This window comes from Sceloporus undulatus, chromosome 3, assembly GCF_019175285.1.
Source record: "Sceloporus undulatus isolate JIND9_A2432 ecotype Alabama chromosome 3, SceUnd_v1.1, whole genome shotgun sequence".
Classification (NCBI taxonomy): Eukaryota; Metazoa; Chordata; class Lepidosauria; order Squamata; family Phrynosomatidae; genus Sceloporus; species Sceloporus undulatus.
The window spans coordinates 183997109-184021474 of record NC_056524.1 but is presented as its reverse complement, the minus strand read 5'-3'; the positions used below and the strand labels follow the sequence as shown (position 1 = coordinate 184021474).

Genomic DNA, 24366 nt, shown 5'->3' with positions numbered 1-24366 from the left:
GCAGTTAAATAGCATACCTCCAAAAGACCAGAAGCACCTTATTTGGCAGTCTGTAACAGGCCAAGGCTTGCAAGATTACTCCTCCACTGCCTCTGGAATCACATATACTTTCAGCATTGTTGCAGTTCATTTGTTACACAGGTGATGCTCCAGAGTGCTTCCACTTGATGATAGGTGCACAGATGGGTGGTGCACTGCATGGCCAAGAAGAGCTGTTTTCTCAGAGACATTCCTTATCACTTCTGAATGAAATTTGGCATCTCACTCTTGCTAAAAACTTATTTATGGCTTATAATGTAACCTTTTTCTTCTTGACAGATGCCTTTGAGGGATGTTTAGGCCTATGCAACTCAAAGTGGGTAGTCCATGGACTGGTGCTGGCATGAACTCATGGCCTTTGGTCCATGAAGAGTCCGGGAAAGAAAGAAATAGGTAGCCAATGGGGACAAATATGTTGCCAGTCCCTGCAGATTGGGGGGAATTCCAATGCCTCACTTGAGATAGCAGAAAATCAATGTCCTAGAGGAAGAGAAAATTAACCTGATTATTTTAATTGATTTAGTCTGAATATTAATTAGCATACTCACAAATTCAACTTTGGGGAAAAGGATGAATTGTTGGATATTTTTGTAAAATATTGAGGCAGTTAAGTAAAAATGAGATTCCACAAGAAGCAACACAGATTTGAGAAATATACGAATTTTTGAAGGATCCAGAAGGAAAGTAAATCAATAATGAAAGGTAAGTTTCATATTAGCAAAACGGCATTTTTTAAGAAATGTTCATATTTTGATGTTTATATTACTTCCATGCTGACGTTTTTGAACTGTAGTCTTCTTACAGATGCACAAAGCATTTTCCAGAATTTCAGGTATTAATCTGTCTGTAATTTCACATATCAAACCCCCCCCCATGCGTGTCGTGTATACCTGCTTGAGACGTGAAATCTCCAGGGCCCCTTCTGTATCCTTGGGTATATTGCATGGGGACGTAGAAGACCTCTTTGTGGTGCCCTGTTATGCACCGTATTTCCGTTGAGGGCTCATTTGGTGCCTATTTGTTTTGGTTTGTTGTGTTTGTTTTTAATTGCCAGGTTAAAACATATTTTTGTTAAGCCTCTGGGCCTACTCCCCCCCCCCCCCAATATACATTATGCATGGTTTAAGCCTTTTTGTTTTAATTTTCTTCTTTAATATGCTTTAATCCTATTTGAAGGTTTGCATTGCTTTTGTCAGGAATGTTTTACATCATTATATTGTTTTAAATATATGTCACCCTGAAATCTCACAACAGAGAGGTGTTTAGAAATATTTTAAGAAATAGGTAAATACCTAAAATTGTGGATTTTCTTCAGGTATGACCTGTAGTTAACAAAATCTTTTGCCATAGTCAATTAAGATGTGATATAATGTTTTATTGATTCTCTGAAAAAAGACACTTGGCCACATACAGACAGGCCAAATAAAGCTGCTCCGGGTCACTTTGGAGGTATGCTGTTTAAATGATGCATTTAAGAGTCCGGAAGCTGCGCCAAAGCTGCGCTCTAGTCCTTACGACTGCAGTGTGGCTTTGGCATGGCTTCTGGCCTTTTAGGACGCATGCATCATTTAAACAGCATAACTCAAAAGAACCAGAATCAACTTTATTTTGGCCTAGCTGATGGGGTCATAGTTAGAAATCTGACTCTTCCATAGAATAAATAGAATCCAGTTTCCATTTACTTTGATTTTCCTCACTGGGCACGCTAGTGCTATTTCAAAGCCAGTACATTGGGCTTGACCTAGTCAGCTGTTTATTTTTTTAAATGGTTAGAATTGCTGCCTCATGACCCAGAGAGCCTAGAAACCTATCTTTTAATGTGATGCTGGGGAGAGAAAACAAAAGTTTACCAGAGTCTTGTGATAGATCATGACTGTTGCCTTAGACCTGTGCAAAGAGAAAGGTGGAATATAAATGCAACAACAAACTTAGGAGTGGTAATGTTCTCGAAGCCAATAGGTGGTGGTAGAATGGTTGGGTTTTTTCATGACCTTGCTTCATATGAAAAGGAGGAGGAGGAGGAGGAGGAGAAAACTAGTGTTTGAGTGTGGGACACTGGGAGGCCAGGGTTCAAATCCCCACTTGTCCATGGAGGCCACTGGACAAGTCACACTCCTCAGCCCTAGAGGAAGGCAAGGGCAAACCATTCTCAGCAATTCCACAAGAAAACCCTATATGTTCACCTTAGGGTCTCTGTAAGTCAGAAACGACTTGAAGGATCACAACAACAAACTAGTATGCACTCCACATTGCAGGCTGTACAAGCAGTGTGCTACTTTGCAGCGTAGTAAACTGGTATATAGAGAGATCAGCGTTTGGCTGTCTCCCTCCATCATTGATTGGAAAATATGGAGGAATGTACAGGCTGGAGACTGGAAAACCTGTGGTCCAGTAATCAGGGACTGCAGCATTGTTCCATCTTGTGATGTTTCTTTTAAAATGTCTGCCAGATTCTATTAATATTCATTGCATTTACATCTTAATGTTATAACTGCAAGTAAGAATATGAAGGTGTAAGCTTACAACAGCATTCTCGAGAGGGAAGGGGGACCAATCCACTTAAGTTGGGTTTACCCCCACGCACCCAATGTCCAAACTTTCTTTTCAGTTAACTTTCTGTTGATCTTTCTTTCTGTTGGACTCCTTTCCCCTCTTCTCAGTTTTAATATCCTGTCCTGCAAATGATGCATGGGTCCTAAGAGTCTGGAGGTCGTGCCAAAGCCACACTCCATTCCTAAGCACTAGAGTGCAGCTTTGGTGCAGCTTCCAGATTCTTAGGACGCATGTATCATTTAAACAGCATACCTCAAGCAGCTTTATTTTGGCAGTCTGTAACAGGCCCTTATTTTGTACTTCTGTATGCATTAAACTGTGCTAAGAACCCTTAGTCTTCTAGTCATGTCTCCCTAAATCTGAGCTCAATTTTAAACCTTGTCTACAGTAACTAATACTTACAGTTTGATCGTTTGGATTTTATAAATAATGTTCAGGATGGGAGAGCTTTCAAGTTCATCTTCTATCTGTGAAATGTCCACCAGTTTGTGACTTACCTATAAACAAGTAGAACAGCTGTCTCAGTAGTTAAACTTGTTACTACTGGCTAACAGAAATCTGAGAAAGAGTCAGATTTTGGTGAAGTCAAAGGCTTTCATGTCCGGCATCCATATTTTTTGTGGCTTTTTTGGGCTATATGTCCATGTTCCAGAAGAGTTTCTTCCTGACGTTTCGCCAGCATCTGTGGCTGGCATCTCTGAAGATGCCAGCCATAGATGCTGGCAAAATGTCAGGAAGAAACTCTTCTGGAACATGGCCGCATAGCCCGAAAAAGCCAGAAAAAACTATTCAGATCTTTCCTAATATTTTACTAGTTTTAAATTCATGAAGGATATCAGTGCCTCATATCTTCACAGCTGTATCTGTATGTCATGTACAAATGAAGCAGATCAGTATTTAAAAAGTTCCAATTCTCAATCCTAAATAGAATCACTCCAGCACTAATACAAAAGTTTAAATATATGTACAAAACTCTAGACAAGCTTCCTAAGGCCCTATACAGACCAGACCGAAACGCTGGCCTGTGGGTGGAGTCAGGGTGCAGCGTCCTGATGATGCATGCCCTGACTCCACCCCTAGGGCATCATGATGCAGCGCCGAAAGGGCACCATATAGCTGTGCCACCATGGCTATGGCGCCCTCCAAAGGCTGGATCCGTGCCATGGTGTGAAGTTGCCGCTGCCCTGATCCGGCCAGGAAAAGGGCGGCATCCCACCACTCCTTAGGAGTGGTCTGTATAGCCTCTTAGTATTGTATTCCCTTTCTTATCAAATATGCAATTACTGGAATTAAAAGTTTTGTAAACACTTGAGGTGCCGAAGCTAGTCCAAAAGTAAGAGCTATGAACTGGCAATGCTCTTCCTTTTATTGGAATCTTAGATATTTCTTGTTGCTTGTTGTCATGGGCACATGCAGATGTGCCTCCTTCAGATCTATTGAGGCCATCCAGTCCCCTACTTCTACGTATTCCTTTATTATTTGCAATGGTTCAATTTTGAATTTGTAATACCTCATGTAACCCTTGAGATATTTCAGATTCAAAATAGGATGGTAGGTTTCATTTGGTTTTGGAACTATGAAAAATGTTGAGTATATTCCTGAATAGAGGTATATTTTCTATCCCCCTTAATAAACATAAGAATCTCTAACTGGACTGCTATTTGTTTCTCTTTCACTTTTGGTACCAGTGAGTTTATGTAATGGCTCTTTGATGTCTCGTCGAAAATTATTTTTTATTCTTGATGTAGATTTTGTAACACCCACTGAACTGTTGTTATTTCCTTCCATAAGGCCCCAAAGAGTAGCAGACAACCTCCCGCCGGTACTGTTGCTGTGTCAGTACTGAGTTCTGCCTATTCTCTGATTTGATCCACTTCCTTGGAGTTGTTGTTTTCCATACATTTCTGCTTTTACATTTTGAGGTTGTGATCTTGGCCATTGTTGATATTGGCAGCTGTACCCATTGAATCTCTGTGATCCTCTTTCATCTCAATAGGAAGTGTAACCTTGAAAAAAATCTTATTTGATTTTTTCTTTTGGAGTGTTGGCATAACCTGTTTCTTGTTAGTGTTTTCTACCTTCTCTAATGCTGTGTCTCTAAATAACCGTTCCCCTTTAAATGGTACAAATGCTAAATTATTTCAGGACTTTTGGTCAGTATCCCAAAGTCTTAACCATAAAGACCTTCTGGCTATTGTTGTTGCATTAATTCATCTATCCATAAAAGCAATTGTATCATTTCCCGCATCAGCTATGTATTCTAATACTTTCCTTACTCTATCTAGTGGTTTTTGTAATGTACCTATATCCACTTCCTTAAGTGTTTGTAATTCTTGCATCCAGAGAATTGCTGCTTTGGCAAACATTGAAGTAACTATGGATGCTCCAATGCCTAATGAATTAATGCGTGCCCTTTTCTTAAGGGATATTCTGCCCTATGCTCATCCACCTCTTTCAATGGGGCGTCTCCCTTGAAAGCGACCATTGTTCCCGACACCAGAGCTGCAATTAATGGTACCTTTGAGAATTCTAAATGTTTCCGAAAAGAGTATAATTTATTTAAGTGTCTTTGTAGACGTCTTGTATTTAGTAGTGTATTCCAATCTGTATTTATTAGTTCCTTGAATAACTCTGGAAAAGGTATGTTTGCACCTTAAACTGATTTCTTCCTTATAACTGATGCTAATCTGTTTTGAGTGTCTGCTTCTTAATTTTCTAGTAGTTGATCTAATCCTAGTGTTTTTATTACGCTTTTTAGTAAATGTTTGAAAGGTTATGCATTGAATAATTTGATTCTACATCTGTGTCACCTTCTTGTACTGAGGATTCCTGCATGTAATCCTCAGCAGCATCCTAATTTTGTCACATTTCCTGACCTCCTGCACAACCAGTTTGGCACACAGAGTTAGTAGTGGATTTTTCTTCCATGCCAAACCATGAATGGCACATTCTGCTAAGAACGTGTGGGCAACTGTGAAAAGCTGGGGTGAGGGGCTACATTAGCCCTTAGAGGATGGAAGGTTGAAAGGCCATATTAGCCCCCTTAACTGCACTTGATACCGCAGAATAGTGCAATCGTTTCCCCCCATCCCTTCAAACACTCTCTAAGAGACATGGGAGGATTATCACCATATTTTTAGCAACCTCCATGCCATTTTAAAAGATTTCTGCAACTTTGGCCTCCCCCCAGGGGGCCTAGGTAGCCTCCAAGTGTGGTGGAAATGCCCTCCACACTCCCTAGAAGGCATTAAAGGGTATTTTAGAACCAAAAAAAAGTATTTGGACCCCTGAGGTCAAATAAAACCAGCCCTGGGGGCCATAGGCAACTCACAGGCTGCACTTTGCCCACCTGTGCTCTAAAATGGGGAGTGTGATGTTAGTCTGGATTGTGATGATGGGAAATAAACATTAACGAAGCTGTATGAATACAGAAAGCCCTCACTTATCTGATGGGTTAGGGACAGTGGAATCTGTTGGAACGTAGAACCGAGGTATTTTAAAGCTTGCAAATGCATTTTGGTTCGTAAAAAACATAAATAATGCACTATATATCACATCTGAATGCATGCAAAAGCCAAATAATACGCTACAAACAAGTTATATTAATTTGATGAGGAGTCTGCTCTTTTTGTAGTCAAGAACTGATGAAAGAGTGGATCCCTGGTCAAATTAATGGAACTTGTCTGTAATTTGAAAGCTTCAAAACAGTGAGTTGTTGAAAGGCAGATAACACCTGTCTGCTGTGCTACACTGTCTATAAGGTTTTCTTTTCCACAATATAATTAATTCCATCTCTTTTCTACTTTCTTTGCCCATCTCAAAATATAGTTTTATACCTACAATGTAATCAGTCCTTTTTCTTAGCCCTATTATTGTCAGCTTTCCTTTCCTGCAGACTGCAGGAATAGAGGAATACTCTTCTATCATATGATTATTAAAGAATGAATGGTGGCACATTTGAGAGATACAGCTAAATAACAATTTTTAAATTAGTGTTATACTTTAAGACCACTGCTGTGCTGTTTTTCTCAAAGGTACCTTTGAAAAGCATATAATACATGACCTAGTTTGCTTTCTTCTTTCAGCTTTATTAATGTTACAGCTGTGGGAAGTCAGGTACATATTTCATCTTGAATTTCATGAAAAGTTATGCAAGGCACATTCCTCATTATTGTATGACTGATCATGCAGAAGGAACTAAGAATAAGAAACAGAACAGAATGGGAGAAACAGGAGGCAAAATTCACCAATATTACTAGGATCATGCACATATATATATGCAATACTTCCACATATTGATGTAATACATCAACTTTAATTATCAGACTTAGCATGCTTCCCCCCACCCCCACTATGTCTTTACCAGCATTTAATGAGTCATACCAGCTGTGTATCTCATGTATGTAATACACAAAAAGACAAAGGACAGCACCAAACAATAAGAGAACTTTAAATACTTTTTGACTTTAAGCTCTATGATTCTACAAACCTTTGAAGAATGCTGGGTTAATCTAAATTTACTTTATCCCCAACTAAACTTTAAAAAACAAGAGGGCAAGTTACTGAGTCACTTTTGATGTCAGGGATAGGGCTAATTCTGTGGCGCCTTACAGACGGGCCTAAGCGGCGCTGTCGTTGCGCCAGGAATACACACGAGGGGCGGTGCTTCCGGACGCGCCTTGCCCCTCGCGCGTATTCCATATGGCAAGATGGCAGCGCCCTATACAGACAGGCGCGGCCATCTTGACGTAACGGACACACAGCGTCCGGACGTCTAAACCCGGAAGAGACATCACGAGTGTGCGCTTTGGCACTTGCGACGTCTCTTCTGGGTTGCCGGAAGGAGCGAGATTTTCGCGCTCCTTTTTTACAGCGCGGGGGAGTCGCACGGTTTGGCTGCAGCGGCTTCCCCGCGCTGCAACCAGCAGTGGCCCAAGACTGTCCCTTTTTGGGCGGTCTGTAATGAGCCTGCCTTAGGAGAGGGTTCATGGGGCCTTGGAATTACCACTGGAAAACTGCCAAAGACCCAGGTACGACATTTAAAAACAACAAAAAAACCCAAAAACTGTTTCTTTCTTTCTTTGTTTAAAAAACATACCCTGGTTTTAAAATATTCAAAAGTGCTGCTAGTGGGGCAACTTGAAACAGCATCATTATGCCCTGAAAAAATGATAATGAGTAATGTAACATTGCTTCTGTTTGCCTAAAATGAAGGCCACAATAGTACTGTGAAGCCTTTCAGATGAGCCCAAAATGGGACAGCATTGCCCTTCAATCTCTGAAGTGTACCCACTTTATTTTAAACTGAACCAATTTTCCACTGAAGAACAACCTGCAGTAAAACAAATAATCCCATGGCTTTTACTTTGATTAAAAGTACAAGCATATGGCTACCTATTCAGAAATATGACTAACATCTTCCATTTTTTCCCTCCTCTATGGTTTTTACACCTTGCCAGATGAATAAGCCAGTGGAGCTGGCCCAGGAAAGTTATCACTGTTTGGTGGATTTTTGATGTAACTGGATTATTCAGAATGATGTCTCACTGAATTCTGTGACACTTTCAAGGTACTTTCAGATGAGTGGATATAGCACTGCCACCCTGGCCTCTCCATACCCTTCCCTATTTGCCAAGAATATTACCAAATTTGTCAAGTTCCCCATATACAAAATGTTCCATACCCTCTTCAAACAGTCTATTATGGCTGATTTAGCCAATATCAGTTTCCTACTTATTTTCATTTTAGCAAGTATAATAAATACAGTTTAATAGCATCATGTTGTCATACTTTGTTCAAATGCACAAGTAAAAATAACTGGGGTTTGTGAGACTGCAATGATCTTTCTGCTATAATTATTACAATAATAATAATAATAATAATAATAATAATAATAATAATAATAATAATAATAGGTTTTATTTATAGACCGCTATTCCGCAATTATCATAGCGGTGTACAGTAAAAATTGAAATACAAAATTGTATGATAATTGTATGATCTGAAAGGGAGTTACGTTCATGCTGCTAATGGGGACAGAAATGTTATTACGTTGCTTTCATTCCCTTTGTCTTCAGCCCCCTGCAAGGCTAAGAAGGGGTAGGGCTTCTACCTGTTTCCACCCTCCCTCATGACCTTAAATACCATCTTAAACAAAGATCTCAAATGAGATGCAGGCCAGTGACTCTAACCCCTATACTTTTCTTCTTCTGTATAATTTTAAATAACTTTGCATGATGAAGAATACAATAAGCATTGAAAACTTGCACAACATATCTTGAGCCTTTTGGCTGGCCTAAAAAAGAGATTACCATGAAATGTCATTTTGGATTTTGTTGAATTTTGCTACATGGCCAAAATGGTTACCTCTAAATCTATAATGTTGAAACTTTTTTTAACATGTTAGATGATTGTATTGACAAGGATGCTTTCTATTGAGTAGTCCTGTCTTGTAAGCTGCCACTCTGTGTGTGTTTTACCCATATCTTTATAAATACCCACAAACACCCCTTAGGATAAATGGTTACCATATTTTGTCAAGAGGTGGCCTGACAGTAGTGTTAGATTGTAAAGTTTTTTTGCATCTTCTACTTGGCACAATACACTATTGAATTCCCATTGGTGAACCTCTGAGTTTACTGTTTAGCTTATAAGTCTATTGCAATTTTTTTTCTACTTTACTGCCAGCACCTAGCAATTTTATTATGAGAAATAAATTATATTTGCTAGGGTGGCCTCAGGTGAGATGAATGCAGAAATCTGTCAGCATCAAAATGGAAACAAGTTGTAAATTAATTTTTTGCGAGTTACCATTAGAGAAAATAGTTGTTTATATTTCCCTGGAACATTTTCTTTAATGAATGCTGCTGCAGTAGATGAAAAATCTACAGCTTCTTCAAGCCTGGAAGCATCCATGAAGCATTCAAGCAATTCTCTGTAAGGCAAACAAAATAATATGCATAACACAATTTTGCAAGGTGTTCATAAATGACAAATATTACTGTATCATTACATCTAATTGGAAAGCTACAGAAAGGCATTATTTTATAAAAGACTAATATTAATCATATGTACAAAAATATTGGTGTGTTTTTTGTTTTTGTTTTTTGCTTTATCTATTGCATCCCAGGCCCATTTCGAACTATCACCATATTAAAGGAATCTTAAGTGTATGATAATAAGAAATTTAACTGCATATATTTACATGTTTGTTTGTTTTTTAAAAAAACAATGGCCAGAATCTAGTTATTGGCATACATATACATAAAGTGTTAAGAATATGCTAACATGTTAACAACCATAAAAAACAGCTTTTGGGGGTATGTCCGTAGCAAAAGAAAGAAGAAGGAAATGGTAGGGCCACTGCATGAAGACAGCAAAATGCTAACAGGGGACAGAGAAAAGGTAAAACTACTCAACACCTACTTTGCCTCAGTCTTCTCACAAAAGGAAAAGGTGCTAAACCTGAGGAACATACAGCAGATGTTGCAGATGGGGAAATGCAGAATAAGTAAAGAGGTAGTAGAGGAATACCTAGTTAGTCTAAATCAATTTAGGTCTCCAGGACCAAATGAACTACATCCTGGCAGAAGTCATCACAGAGCCACTGGCAATAATCTTTGAAAATTCCTGGAGAACAGAAGTCCCAGTGGACTGGAGAAGAACAAATGTTATCCCCATCTTCAAAAGGGGCAAAAAAGAGGACCCAAACAATTACTGCCCAGTTAGCCTGATATCAATGCCAGGAAAGATTCTAGATTAGATCACTAAGCAGAGAGTCTGTGAACATTTGAAAGTGAATACCATAATCACAAAAAGTCAACATGGGTTTCTCCAAAATAAGTCATGCCAGACTAATCTGATCTCTTTTCTTTATTAAATTATCAGATTGATAGGTGAAGGTAATGCTGTGGATATAGTATATCTTGATTTCAGTAAGGGCTTTGACAAGGTCCCCCTTGGAAACAAGCTAGTAAAATGTGAGCTAGACAATGCAACTGTTAGGTGGATTTGTAACTGGTTACGATCTGGCTATGGTGACCCATGCCTTGCTCACATCGCATTTGGACTCCTCTACATGGGGCTGCTTTTGGAAATTGTTTGGAAACTCCAGTGGGTGTTGCCACAGCTAGAGTGCTGACTGGGGCCAGTTACAGGGAGCATATAACTTCCTTGTTGAAACAACTTCACTGGTTACTGATTCATTTCTGGGCGCAATTCAAAGTGCTGGCCATGTCCTATAAAGCCCTATACAGCTTAGGTCCAGACTATTTGAGAGACTGTGGGGCTGTAGAGACTGGCACTTTGTTCTGACCTGTACGCGCGGTGAGGGCTGAGCATTCGCAAGCACAAAGCCCTTACCATGCTGCCCAGCCGCCATTATCGCATGTGCCTGTCCACACAGCGCACACCATGATGGTGCACACCAGGCACAGCCACCCAAATGGTGCTGCGCAGAAGGAGCATCATGGCGTCGTGGCGCGGCACTTATGACGCCCCTTCCAGGATGCAAAAAGAAGCCCCTTTTCGGGGCTTCTTTTTGCTCCTTCTGGAGGCCGTGGTGTCTGGTTGCCGCAGCCTCTATCCAGGGCAGAAAAGGATGGCATTGAGCAGCCCATATGTACAGCCCCTGTATCTCCCCATATGAACCAGCCAGAGCCCTAAAATCTTCAGGAGAAGGCTTTCTCCTGAAGCTCCCACCACCATCTGAGGCTTGCTTGGTGAGTACACATGTGAGAACCTACTCGGTGGCTGCTCCCACTCTTTGGAACGCCCTTCCATGAGAGACTAGGCTGGACCCCTCCCTGCCAGCCTTTCACTGGCAAGTAAAAATATTTTTATGTAGGCAGGCATTTGGTATATAATTCATAGCAGGGTGGTTTTTACAGAGCAGGTGGGTTGTAGTTATGTTTTTAACTTTTGTATATTTTATGTGGTTTTATATTGTTTATAGATTTTAAATATTTTGTCTGTGAGCCACCTTGGGTCCCTCCGGGGAGAAAGACAGCATAGAAATGAAATAAATAAAAATAAACTGGTTGATCGACCAAACTCAAGGGGTGCTCAGCAATAGCTCCTCTTCATCCTGGAGAAAAGTGACCAGTGGCGTGCCATAGGGTTCTGTTCTGGGCCCAGTGCTATTCAACATCGATCTCAAAGACTTGTATGAAAGAATAGAGGGCTTGCTTATTAAATTTGCAGATGATACAAAATTAGGAGGAGTAGCTAATACCCCAGAAGAGAGGATCAAAATTCAAAATGACCTCAATAGATGAGAAAGCCCTGGTGGTGCAGCGGTTAAATAACTGTACTTGAGTTCAGTACTAGCCAGGGGCTCAGAGTTGACTCAGCCTGGCATCATTCTGAGGTTGCTAAAATGAGTACAGTACTCAGCTTGTTGGGGGCAATTAGCTTACACACTGTAAACCGCTTAGGGAGTGCTTAAGTGCGCTGATAAGTGATATAGAAATGTACTTGCTATTGCTATTAGTAAGGTGGGCAAAAACGAACAGAATGAATTTCCACAGGGAGGAACATAAGGTACTATACTTAGATCATAAAACTAGCTATGATGCTTTTCCACATAGATCCACTGTCTTAAAAAAAACAACAAATACACATAAATCAGTGTTTGAAATAGCTGATGTTATTTGTCATCAAGTTATCTTCAGCTTCTGGCAATCCTATGAATGAGAGAACTCCAAGAACCAGTCTTTAACTGCCCTTCTCAATAAAGGACTTCACTATATCACTTGGGGGAAAGTGTGTGCATATGAACAATTTATCAGACCATTCTTCAAGCCATCTCCTGGTCTGTAAATTTTAAGTCAATTGTATGACAACTATATAACTGGAGTCCTCCCAACTGAATACTTTTCTCAACAAGAACCCCCTTCCTTGATTGCTCATTTTTATTTTTCAAAAATAAAATGTGCAAATGTTGACTTTGGATGGGTCTTGGGGAGAAAACGCTGTCCTACCCTCTTCCTTTCCTTTTCCCATAATGCTTCTGGGCCAACAAATGGAGAAGCAAGAGGCTGGGGGTTTACTTTTTAGTATGCCTCAGGCAACCATATGAAATTACATTTGAAAGAAGGCAAAAGGAACCCCACTGATGCCTGGTAAGCTTGGAGGGCTGGGGCAGATGGGAAGGTGGGTAGGGAAAGTAGTGATGAATGACTGAAGGAAGTTTTGCTTGTTGTCATGGTATGTTTTTCCTCCATGGAGGAACATGATGTTGTATATGTGTTTCTTTCCTAATTCATGTGCATGTATATTTTCCATGTTTTTCTTAGCATCATCAATATTGGTGAAATGTGTGGTTCTGCATTTGAGGCCCAAATTCACCCTCTGCAGTGTACAAAGTTTCTTGGACAACTAACTTGTCCATTATAAAAACCCTTTTGTGATGGTGGCCAAAGCTTGTAGATCTCCAAATGTGCCCACTAGATGCAGAAAGCTGAAGACTCTTAACCATTACTGCATGATTTTTGTCCCCAAAGCCTTGCTAGATTTGCACCTAGTTATGTAATTGTTCTGAAGACAAGAACAAAATCATGAAAGCTTCAAACACTTTTCTTCAACAATTTTGCAGGCAAACCATAGTGTCTACAGATAATATCAATTGGAGCAGGGTGATTCAGCAAGGAAGCAAACAAATAATTCTGGTGCACTTGTTTTTTAATCTCAGGTTCCCTCAATACTTCACCTTGCTTCTTGAATCTAAGACTTGATGATGTTTCAGAATAACACTATATAAATAATCAATTGTAAAATCTAACCACTGTTCAACCAATGTTGAAATGAAAGCTGAATGAATGAAGACTGCACTAAGTCTAGAAAATATGAACCAGCATTTGATTGGCTGGAACTTTTTGGCCATTTTCATTTCTATTATTCTTTAGTTCCCCAGAGGAATTGTTTTTAGTCTGTGAAGAGCCATCACTAACATCACAGAAGAAAAGATCATCATCTTGATTTCCCCAACAATACCATGCCCTGCAGTAGATTCATTTGAAAGATTTAGTAATCAGATTGGCAGTAAAAGACCAATATGTTTGATTTGTTTAGCTCAATGAAAACTGACATGGACAAAGTATCCAGTAGAGCAGGTGCGTTTAGAGAAAAAGCAAGCAAGACTACTATAGCACATGGGAGAAAAGAAAAAAAGATTTTCAAAAATCAATTTTCCATTTGAATATATATAATGTGTTACAGTCACCTGCAATAAAACAGATCACTGGGATTGCCTAACCAAAATCAGTAAGATCTGCTGACATAGGTCCAAAACTGCAGAAATAATCCAGTTTGAAACCATTTTAACTGTCCTGGCTCAGAATTATTGGGCCCGTAAAGACAGGCCAAAATAAAGCTGCTTTGGGTCACTTTGGAGGTATGCTGTTTAAATGATACATGTGTCCTAAGAGGCCAGAAGCCACGCCAAAGCCACGCTCCAGTACTAAGGACTAGACCACAGCTTTGGCATAGCTTCTGGCCTCTTAGGACGCACGCATCATTTAAACAGCATACCTCCAAAGCAACCCGAAGCAGCTTTATTTTGGCCTGTCTGTATGGGCTTGTAGTTTGTGGCACCAGAGATCTCTTGCAGAGAAGGCTAATGTCCCTCAAAACTACAGATCCCAGAATCCCCTAGCACTGATCCAGGGCAGTTAAAGCAATCAAACTGGATTATTTCTCCAGTATGTTTTGGATCATTGAGACAAAGTGGCAAAACAGACAGGCAGGAAAAAGTGGCTTGAATCTACTTTTTCCAAAGCCACATTGAAACCCCACCAACCATACTGCCTGCTTCCAAGTCTGCTGGAATGCGCATGTCATAACCGCATGGCACGGCTTTAAGCTGCGCTGCTGGCTACCTTTTTTTGTATTGTTCCCCCCACCATCCCTCTAATTGATGTTATCTTTGCAGGAGCGAATCGCCAGTAACCACGATGCCATTTGATGGATGTCCCTGTGAACCTGCACACATTTGCATGTGCAGCGCTTCACTAGGACAGGGAATTGCAGTAGAGGTGTGCCCATGCAGATGCCAGCAAGGTACAACCATGCCCCCCTTTGACTTTCTCTTTTGTGTATGTTGTATTCATCTCTGTGAGAGATGTCATGGTTTCTCTTTTGGCTATTGCCACCCCCACTGCTTGAGTATGGCAACTCCGTCCCTTTTAAATGCACTCCTGTAACTGAGTGTTTACATGCACAATTAAGGTTAGGGTTTGGAAAGAACGCCCTTTTAGAGCCGCCCTGGCATCGGTGCATTTATACATACATGTGAAGATTTGCACTTTCCAGAAGCGGCTTTTCTCCCTGTAGTATGGCTTTGGTACGCTTTCCAGCTGGCTTCAAGGTGTGGGTCGTCTAAATGTCCAGCCTCGAAGCCAGCTGGCAACCTGCTTATTTTGACTGTCTGTTTTGCCTCAAAGACAGAGAGGAAGCAGTGCTGTCACTTAGTCTAAGGCTGACTAATTATCATCAATAATCAAAAAGAGCTTCAGCCAATTTTATTGCTAGTTCTTAGGCAGATAAAATGGAAATGCATAAATATAGCCTAATATAATAAATATTCTTAACATTCATAATTATGAATTTTACATTTAGATCTGCATGAATAGCTAAGCTATTAAAAACAAAATAATTTCCCCTACACACCACCTGTATCTCCTGCTCACATTATGGACATAATCCAGAAAACTACTCAACAATCAATGTGCCCATTGGAACTTTCTTGGGGTTTTTTTCTCCTTATAAGCTCCTGCATAGAGTCATGGAGAGGAAGAGAACTACTGTACAAGTGATTTTGGATGTAAATGAAGTCCAGGAAGCTGCTGTTCATATAAAGAAAATATCTTGATTCCCACAAGGAATCTGTAAAATATGCCTAAAGAAATTCTCTGGATCATGGTTTAAATCAGATAGAAATTTGCTTGCTGTGTTTGGATTGATCATGCATCAGTCACCACATTTCAAAAATATTTGAAAAGGGTCTTCCAAATGCACCTTAATGCAGCAAAATACATGCCTACAGTAATTACGCAGGGTAATCTACACTTGGCCGCACAATCTCACAGGCAATGATGAACACATGGTTGTATGATATGTCCTACTTTCTATCTTCAGAAGCTGGGTCAGGATTGCAGGTTGAATAAAGGATGGGGCTAGTGTAACATATTCTGGATGTGTTAACTGATTCTAGATCAGGAAGAGGTAAAGTTCTGTGAAGCAGAACTATGGCATACCTCCTTATTAGGTACATTTCACTGAATAGTACTAATTATTCATCAGATGTTACATTCTTGTACATTACAAACACTGTGAGATGATAGTTTTTTGTGGGTTTTTCAGGCTATGTGGCCATGTTCTAGAAGAGTTTCTTCCTGATGTTTCACTAGCATCTGTGAGATGAACTTGCAGGTGGGATAAACATAAAAACACATGCCAGACGAGTAACGTTTGTGCAAAATGGTATCTACATTGGGGCGGGCGGGGGGGGGGGGGAGATTCAGTTTTGATGGAATGCAAGGATAAACCCATTTGTAGTGGATTGCTCCACCTGCCATCCCAAGAAAGAAAAGTGCTCTGCTTTTCTCTATGTTTCTTTTCACCTGAAATGGCCTGTCATAGAAGATATTAAATGTGAATCTATTTGTTATCACACCTGGGGCTGAGTCTAGATGAATAGCCAGCTTGTCTGAGACATCAAGACAGGCAGTCTTAAAAATGAAAAGTCCTGCCATTACTGACACATGCACATTACTGACAAAGGTATTTTCTCTGTAATGGATGCAATGACAAAAAAAAAAAAAATCACAGTTGTGATGTGTAACCATTGTGTCTAACCTTCTTGTGCAATTGTGAAATGTGGTGTTGTACATTGCGCCTGGATCATATGCAGGTGCACCATATGCAGGTTCCAGCTTACATGGAAGCCGCACAACAATTAAAGAAATAGTGTGTGCACTGCCTTGAGCCGCAAGCACACACCCCATTGTTTGCAATGGGGCACGAGCATACGTGAATTTCCTCTTATGCAGTAGGATCCGGAACAGATCCCCCACGTAAGGGAAGTGCCCACTGTACACAGGAAATGGGGGAAAAAAATAAATCACTGGAAACAGATAATATCCCAGTTGAACTGCTACAGTGCCTACAGAGAGATGCAACTTTAGTGCTAACTGAAACATGCCAACAAATATGGAAAACAAAGTGGTGGCCAATAGACTGGAAATGCTAGATATACATACCATTCCACAAGAAAGGAGATACAAAAGACTGCATCAACTATAGGACAACAGCACTAATCTCACATACAAGCAAATAATGCTCAGAATTCTGCAGCACAGACTCCAACCATACATGGAGAGAGAAATCCCTGAGGTGCAAGCAGGATTCAGAAAAGGAAGGGGCACTAGGGACCACATTGCAAACATGCAATGGCTAATGGAGGGCAACCAAAGAATTTCAAAAAAGAATCAGCATGTTTCATAGACTACAGAAAAGCATTTGATTGTATAGATCTAAAAAAAACTATGGAATGCACTCAAAGACATGGGTATGCCACTACATCTGATAGTCCTGATGAGTAATCTGTACCAAGGACAGGAGGCCACCATCAGAACAGAATTTGGGGAAACAGAGTGGTTCCCCATAAGAAAAGGGATCAGGCAAAGCTGCATCCTATCACCTTACTTGTTTAACTTACATGCTGAAAACATAATAAGAAAAGCAGAATTAGAATCAGAAAAAGGAGGAGTGAAGATAGGAGAAAGCAACATTAACAACCTAAGAAATGTGGAAGACATCATAATATTAGCAGAAGACATTCAGGAATTGGAAAAGTTAATAAGGAAGGCCAAAGATGAAAGTGCAAAGGCAGGTCTGATGCTGAACATAAAGAAAACAAAAATAATGACCACAGAAGAAATATACGAATTCAATCAAGACAACAAGGAAATTGAAATACAGCGCACCCACACCATATGCAGATTGGATGTCATGCGGATGGCGAGCCTGTTAAATGAATGGCGCATGCGCAGGAATGTACTGCCATTGAAAACAACAGGACATGAGGCCCCACAGTATTTTTTTTCCACGGAGGGGTCCAGAATAGATCCCTCGCGTAAATCGAGGATCCACTGTAGTTAAAGAATTCCATATCTAGGATCAAACAGAAAGAAAATCAACTCATTTGAAATGTGGTGCTGGAGAAGTTTACTTAGGATACCATGGACAGGATCCCAAGAAAACAAACAAATGGGTTCTTGAACAGATCAGGCCAGGGCTCTCCTTGGAAGTTAAGATGATCAACTTGAGACTATCATACTTTGACCAGATAATGAGAAGGCACAGATCACTAGAAAAAACAATAATGCTAGGAAAGATAGAGGGTAGACAAAAGAGAGGAAGACCACAAACGAAATGGATAGACTCAATCAGGGGGTTATAGGCAGGAGCATGCAGGATTTGGACAAGGCAGTGGAGGATAGAGATTCTTGGAGATGTCTCATTCACAAAGTCGCCATGAGTCAGAACCGACTGGAGGGCAGCTAACAACAACATAGGCTGCTCAGGTACCATGTACTATGATCTGTAATTCTTACCAGTGATTCACAACTCATGATGATTGCACTGCTGTAGTCCCATGACTGCCGTAAATACGTTATATGTACAGTAATGGTGTATAATGTTTTTTGTATAAAATGCTAAAGTAGGTTGGAATCCAAATACCTTTTGTACATTGTTGATCCCACTGACTTATCTGTAACTATTTATTGTTACTGGAATGGGGAAACTCTCAAAGACATGAGAGTTTTTAAACTTGCAGATATTGCCATGCTTAAGAATTTCCATCAGATAATGTTAGTTGTGTAACATTCTTAGGGCATATTTGCATCATATATCAGATAGGTAAAGTCAACTTTTCTACTGACTAAGGAAAAAGAACACATAAAATGCATAATCAATAGAAGAAAACATGACAAGCGGATGCCTCAGACTGACCCTTCCCTTTCCCACAACATCTACTTAACGCACATCATGAGTTCTGCTGTCCAGTCTTTATCTTCCTCAGCTGGATGCTTCAGTGCAAGCACAATTTGTCTGAGGCTTGGGATAAGAAAGTGGCGGAACCCAGGTTTTAAAAATGGCCTCATATTTCTCCAATAGATAACAGAAGCATTATATATCAAAAAATAGTATCTGAAAGAAAAAGAGAACACTGATATATCAGTATCTATAAATAGAAGCATACAAAACACCAGTCCAGAATGTTATCCTATCAAGACTTTCCCCCTTAACTTGGTATACAGATTTGTGAGTTATCAGCTTGACGTAAAGGAACCAAAAGTATATAGGGAAGATAGTCTGTGGCCCAGGAGAACCTGAAAGGAACAACAGAACCTATGTCCATCAGGCCCATATTACAGCTTGTGTTTTCTATACTGTACATATATTTGTTTCCTGGTTTATAAAAATAGAGACAAAGATCCAAAACACACTGCAGAAATAATCCAGTTTGAAACCACTTTAAATGTCCTGGCTCAGTGCTAGGGAATTCTGGGAACTGTATTTTTGTGAGATATTCGGCCTCCTCTGTCAGAGACCTCTGGTGCCACCATAAACTTCCTAGCACTGAAACAGAGCAGTTAAAGCAGTCCCAAAATGGATTATTTTTGCAATGTCATTTGGACCAAAATAATCCCAAGGCATAGTGGAGCTGTACAGATACAAGTTTAGCATTAGTATCAATCTAATATAAAACTCCCTCACATTTTTGATGATTTACCATTGACTGAATTGGTTTGTCCATAATCCTGTTTTGCCAGCTCCATACACCACTTATGTGTGATCTAAAAATCAAATAATGGCTTATTTATTTATTTATTTATTTATTTATTTAAAGTAGTGTATTTACATCTTATTTTTCTACTGACAGAGCTCTAAAGCAGCTAGGAATAAGCATTATAACAAAATAAATGAAGGATAAAGATATTTTAAGTGTAGTGGTAACTCATGAAGGTTCTGGGTTGGGATCAGTTATGGAAAATATTAACTCTCCAGGCATTACATGTTGTCGGTTTACTACTGGTGGTGTTGCTGTATTTTCTGTATTTTTTAAACAATTTCACATGACAGAAGTCCTGCCTCTTACCACACATTTGTATCCAAAAGCATGGGCCACCATTGAAACAAAGAGTAACAAACATATTGTGGTATGATGTTCTGATAGAATGATCATATTTTTAATGCATTAAGTGCTCTTGGTTGCTTTGCTATGTACAGTCATCCCTCCATATTTGCGGCTTTGATATTTGCAGATTTGATTATTCACGGATTCCATTAATATGTTCTCTCTGTCTAGGTCCTCCAGTGCAACTCTGTGGTCAACTTTAACTAAATGTTGCACTGAAAGACCATTTGTAGCTACTCCAGTGCCATTCTATGGTCAGTGTATGTTGGACATTGATCACAGAGTTGCACTGGAGGACCTAGAGATTCCTAGAGAAGTGTCCTCTCAGGTAAAAACAGTGTTTTTGTTATTTGCGGTTTTTCCATATTCACAGGAATCTTGTTCCCCTCACTCTAGCAAATATGGAGGGACAACTGTACAAGAATAGAAGATATCTTGATATCCAATTCTGCTCAATGTATTAAAAATCTAATAAAATTATTATTCATTTCTCTGCTATGATTTTTTTATTTATCTAGCTAAGCACAATTTCAGAATTATGTCAGAATCCAATGATGAAGATGATTCTTAAGAGAATGGTGAGAAGACAAATGAGTTATAAAAGCCTTACCTTGTATCACCCTCTGCAAAGTGTATTGCTTTCAGCAAGTGTATGATGAATTTTTCAAATTCTTCCTAAAATGTAATGAAAATATTTGACTTTGGAAGGAGGCAAAAACCTAATTTCATTCAAAGAGGCAGGGAAGGAAAAATCTGATCTATGCCCATATATAGCATCCAAGGCCATTCTGAGACTCCCCCACAGGGCTCCACAGTACATACCCCCATGTGATATTTTTTTCTAGATACATTTTGAATGAATGAATGAATGAATGAATGAATCTTTATTTATATACCGCTATTCCAATGATCACAGCGGTTTACAATCAGTTAAAATACGACAACAACAAATCCAATAAAAGAAATCCCCCCACATTAAGCAATAAAATACAAGCGATAAAAATATCCATCATTCAATCACCTTTTAAAATCATTAAAACCAATAACACCAATAACACCAAGGACACCCATTACATTACAACAGCATAAAAGGAGAAGAGTGGAATTAAGGGACATGGGGGAAAGCAAGGCGGAAAAAGTGAGTCTTTAGGTTCCCTCCAAATGCCCCCTGAGAGACATGGGAGGCAATTTTGCCATTCTTTTGTTCCCCACAATTCTTTTTAGTCGCAAGAGAGGTCTTTATTTAAAACAGGTGGTGAACAAGAAATCACTTCTAGTTCAGTTTCTCTTTAAAAGGTCCTAAAAGATCCAAGGACCCTTCAAAACATTGTGGAGTTGACGAATTAGGGGGATCTGGAGACAAAAAATGGCAGGGGGCTTATGGCCCTCCATGTTCCCCTCTGGAGACAAATGAAGCCCCCTCACAACTCTTGACAACTGCCCATATACTGTATCAGGATCTATAAACTCCACCCTTCTAGTTGTTTTTTACACTATCTATCTTTAACTTAACACATCTATCTTTAACTTAACATGTCTCTTAGATTTCTAATATCACTACCAAAAGAGATTTGCATATTCAGCCATAAGCCCATGCTCCATAGATTTTTACTGCAGATGTAGGAAGAGCAATGGGCACATATAGCATGTGTGTATCCCAAATCATTTTCCTTCTCATTTGAATGGGAGGGAGATGATTTGTATACATCTTCTTTGATACAGCAAGAAGAGATCCACATATGTACTCTGACTGACATAGATATTGAGTAGAAAAGCAACCCTATTCAATAATATGCTAACTTCCAAATATGGAGCTCCTATGGTAGAACATTCCCCCCCCCCGCCCCCTGCAGAGCAGGGAAGTATTGCAGAAAACCAAATCCTTTCTCTTCATACTAATTTTAATGACTTATTAAACTTGTTCTCATCGCAAGATAATTGAAGCTTCAATCATACACAAATGAATTTGGGATTAAGGTGCACTGAAATAAATGGAGTCTACATGTTCTGAGTGCACATCTATAAGACTGCATTGTTGAGGCAGTATAGAGTAGGTTAGTCTCATACCATTCAACTCGCAGCACAGTTTTTGTACCCAATGCAAAACTGTTAGGAGGGCTTCCAGAGAAGATTCAGGAGGGCACAGGTGCCTCCAGTAGGGGAAGAGGAGACAAGAAACACTCTTTTTATGTACTTCCTTAACTTAACTTACTGTCCAGAGAACAGTGTGTGCTATATCACACAATTTTACATTTTATTTACCATCAGCCCAAAAGATATGGCTTTTAAATCAACAATGTTAAAACCCAGAGGACATGCTCACCAAATTATCAGTAGACACAGGGGTATGTAATTGGCTCTGGCACAAGTACGCTCTGCCCAAAAACTGGTTCACAGGAGGTTTTTCTTTAAAATACATTTGTAGACAGTCCTTGCTCATTTCTGGAAAACCCATCTAAAATTAAACATATTTCAGGTTTTTATTAAGATGATTATTTTATTAAGATTAAGCTAAAAAATTGCTATCACCAATAAAACATAATTGTTACCTTATGAGCCTGCTCTGCACACAACACGTACAAGTCAGAAGAGAAATGTTCTGAGGAATCAAGGGCTGATTTTCCTTCATTGGCTGATTTGATCAACTTGTAGGCACCCTTCAAAGAGTCGATATCTTTAAAAGAACATTTAAATTAGGTGGAAAATAACATTTTGTATTCAACTATATGAACACATGAAAATAATCATTTATATTGCTTTTTAATATGTAAATTGGGGAGTCTGGGGCCAATTTCTTGCTGAGACCTGTTGTGGGCTGAATACACACACACACATATGTAACACCACACCAATACCAAAAAGGTAGAAATTGGAACCAGCAGTCACTTTCAGATTTAAAAAAGGTTTTAATTACACTTTTAGAAAAACAAAGAGGAGGGATGTACAGTACCTTGTTTTATGGGAAAGTCACACTTTCTGGAATTCAGTTATTGTTTAGAACTTTTAAAAGAGGAGTTCATGAGGCCATGAAAATGGATGGTGGTCCACATGCAGTTTACAGGAGGCATGTTGCCTACTCCTGAAGTAAATGATCAGACATATGCCAGATTGAGAAGTAAATTGCAAGTAATCAGTATTAGCCATTTTGGCTGTAATCTGTACTGTAATTTAAAGAGACTGTTATGCTGTACAAATCTATGCACTGGATCAAAGAGTCAGCTGTCTGTTTTTATCTAATGAGACCAAATGGAGACCAGGGGAAGCTTTGGGACCCAACTCATCAACTTCTTTTGTTACTGAAGGAAAACTGTCTTCCCTAGTAACTGCAGGAGAAGTTAGAAGGCCATGCTGGTGAATCAAGGATCCAACTTTACTGAAAGAGATGCATTTCTGTCCCACATTGTGACAGATCATAACCTGAACAGAATGGGACCCAGTGCTCAGCACTCATACATTCCAATATAGCAGGTGCCAGGTTACTTTACATTGCATATGTGTTTGGGGTTTCTTCCACCCAAATAGAATTCCTAATTATATCTTTACATTATCTTCCTAGTCTAGGCATCAAAACTGGCCATCTCCAGAGTCCTTCCATACTACAGTACATGCTGAGAGAAAGAAAGCCTTTCACCTTTACATGCAAGGGAAGAAGAGACATGTTGTGACACTTCAGTTTCTTTTTCTGGAAAAAAAGTCCCTGAAACCAAGGCACACAATTCCAAAGTAATGCATGCATAGTTTTTGGTGGGTTTTTCAGGCTATGTATACGATACATGCATTTTTCTAAGTTAGCCCAGGCACAGTAATATTCCTGCATATTTCCATAAGTTCAAAACCAAGCAACAAACTTCACTCCCATCCCCCAGACAATCACAGTTTGGTCTATTTTGTATGGAATTTGGTACAAAACACATTTTAAAGGTTTTAGGGCTATCATATATTTAATATACCATTCAAATATTAAATGAAATAATGAACATCAACCTGGGCAAATCCAGGTAAGTTTCCTAGTAGTTTATATTGTCATTTACCTTGGTATCTCTCAGCATCTGACAACTGCTGTCTGATGAGTATCTCCATGTCTTCTCCCTTACAAAATTATATTGCAGATCTTTGGCATCTCCTAGCAAGAAAATAATGAATGGCAAATGTAAAAGCTAACTGTTACTATTCTAAACTATATTAGAATGAATCGACCCTGACTCTTAAAAACTTAAAAACATGGTTTCATGTTCCGTAATGCTTCAGCATTCAGTCATGACAAGGATTTTGCAGACTTTCAGCCCAAACCTGAGCTCACTGCTGAGACAGTGTGTACAGCAACTGTTTTGTTGATACAGCATGGCAGCATCCATAAAAGCTATTTACATTTTTAGAACGTTAAAATAATATAAAGTGTAAGTGGGTTTTTTCCCCTCCTGCAAAGTCACCGGAATAGGATAGCGGTTTCTTTGATGGATTCTTTCCATGTGGATCCTGTTTATTACATGACTTTTTGATAAGAAGAGTTGTTGTTGTTGTGTGGTTTCAAGTTGTTTCTGACTTATAGCAAGCCTATGGTAAACGTTTTC

General features: G+C 39.4%; 1 protein-coding gene across 1 annotated transcript in view; it reads right to left on the bottom strand.

The window, feature by feature from the left end:
- CFAP46 (cilia and flagella associated protein 46) overlaps window positions 1–23977 on the bottom strand; it is a 146761-nt gene extending 122784 nt beyond the window's left edge. Inside the window, 7 exon segments of the mRNA XM_042458467.1 lie at window positions 2995–3089; window positions 9403–9526; window positions 18640–18804; window positions 20406–20470; window positions 22119–22250; window positions 22345–22469; window positions 23827–23977. Of these exon segments, the coding sequence (XP_042314401.1) occupies window positions 2995–3089; window positions 9403–9526; window positions 18640–18804; window positions 20406–20470; window positions 22119–22250; window positions 22345–22469; window positions 23827–23875 (755 nt within the window). The 5' untranslated portion in view covers window positions 23876–23977.
- Window positions 23978–24366: the final 389 nt, after the last annotated feature.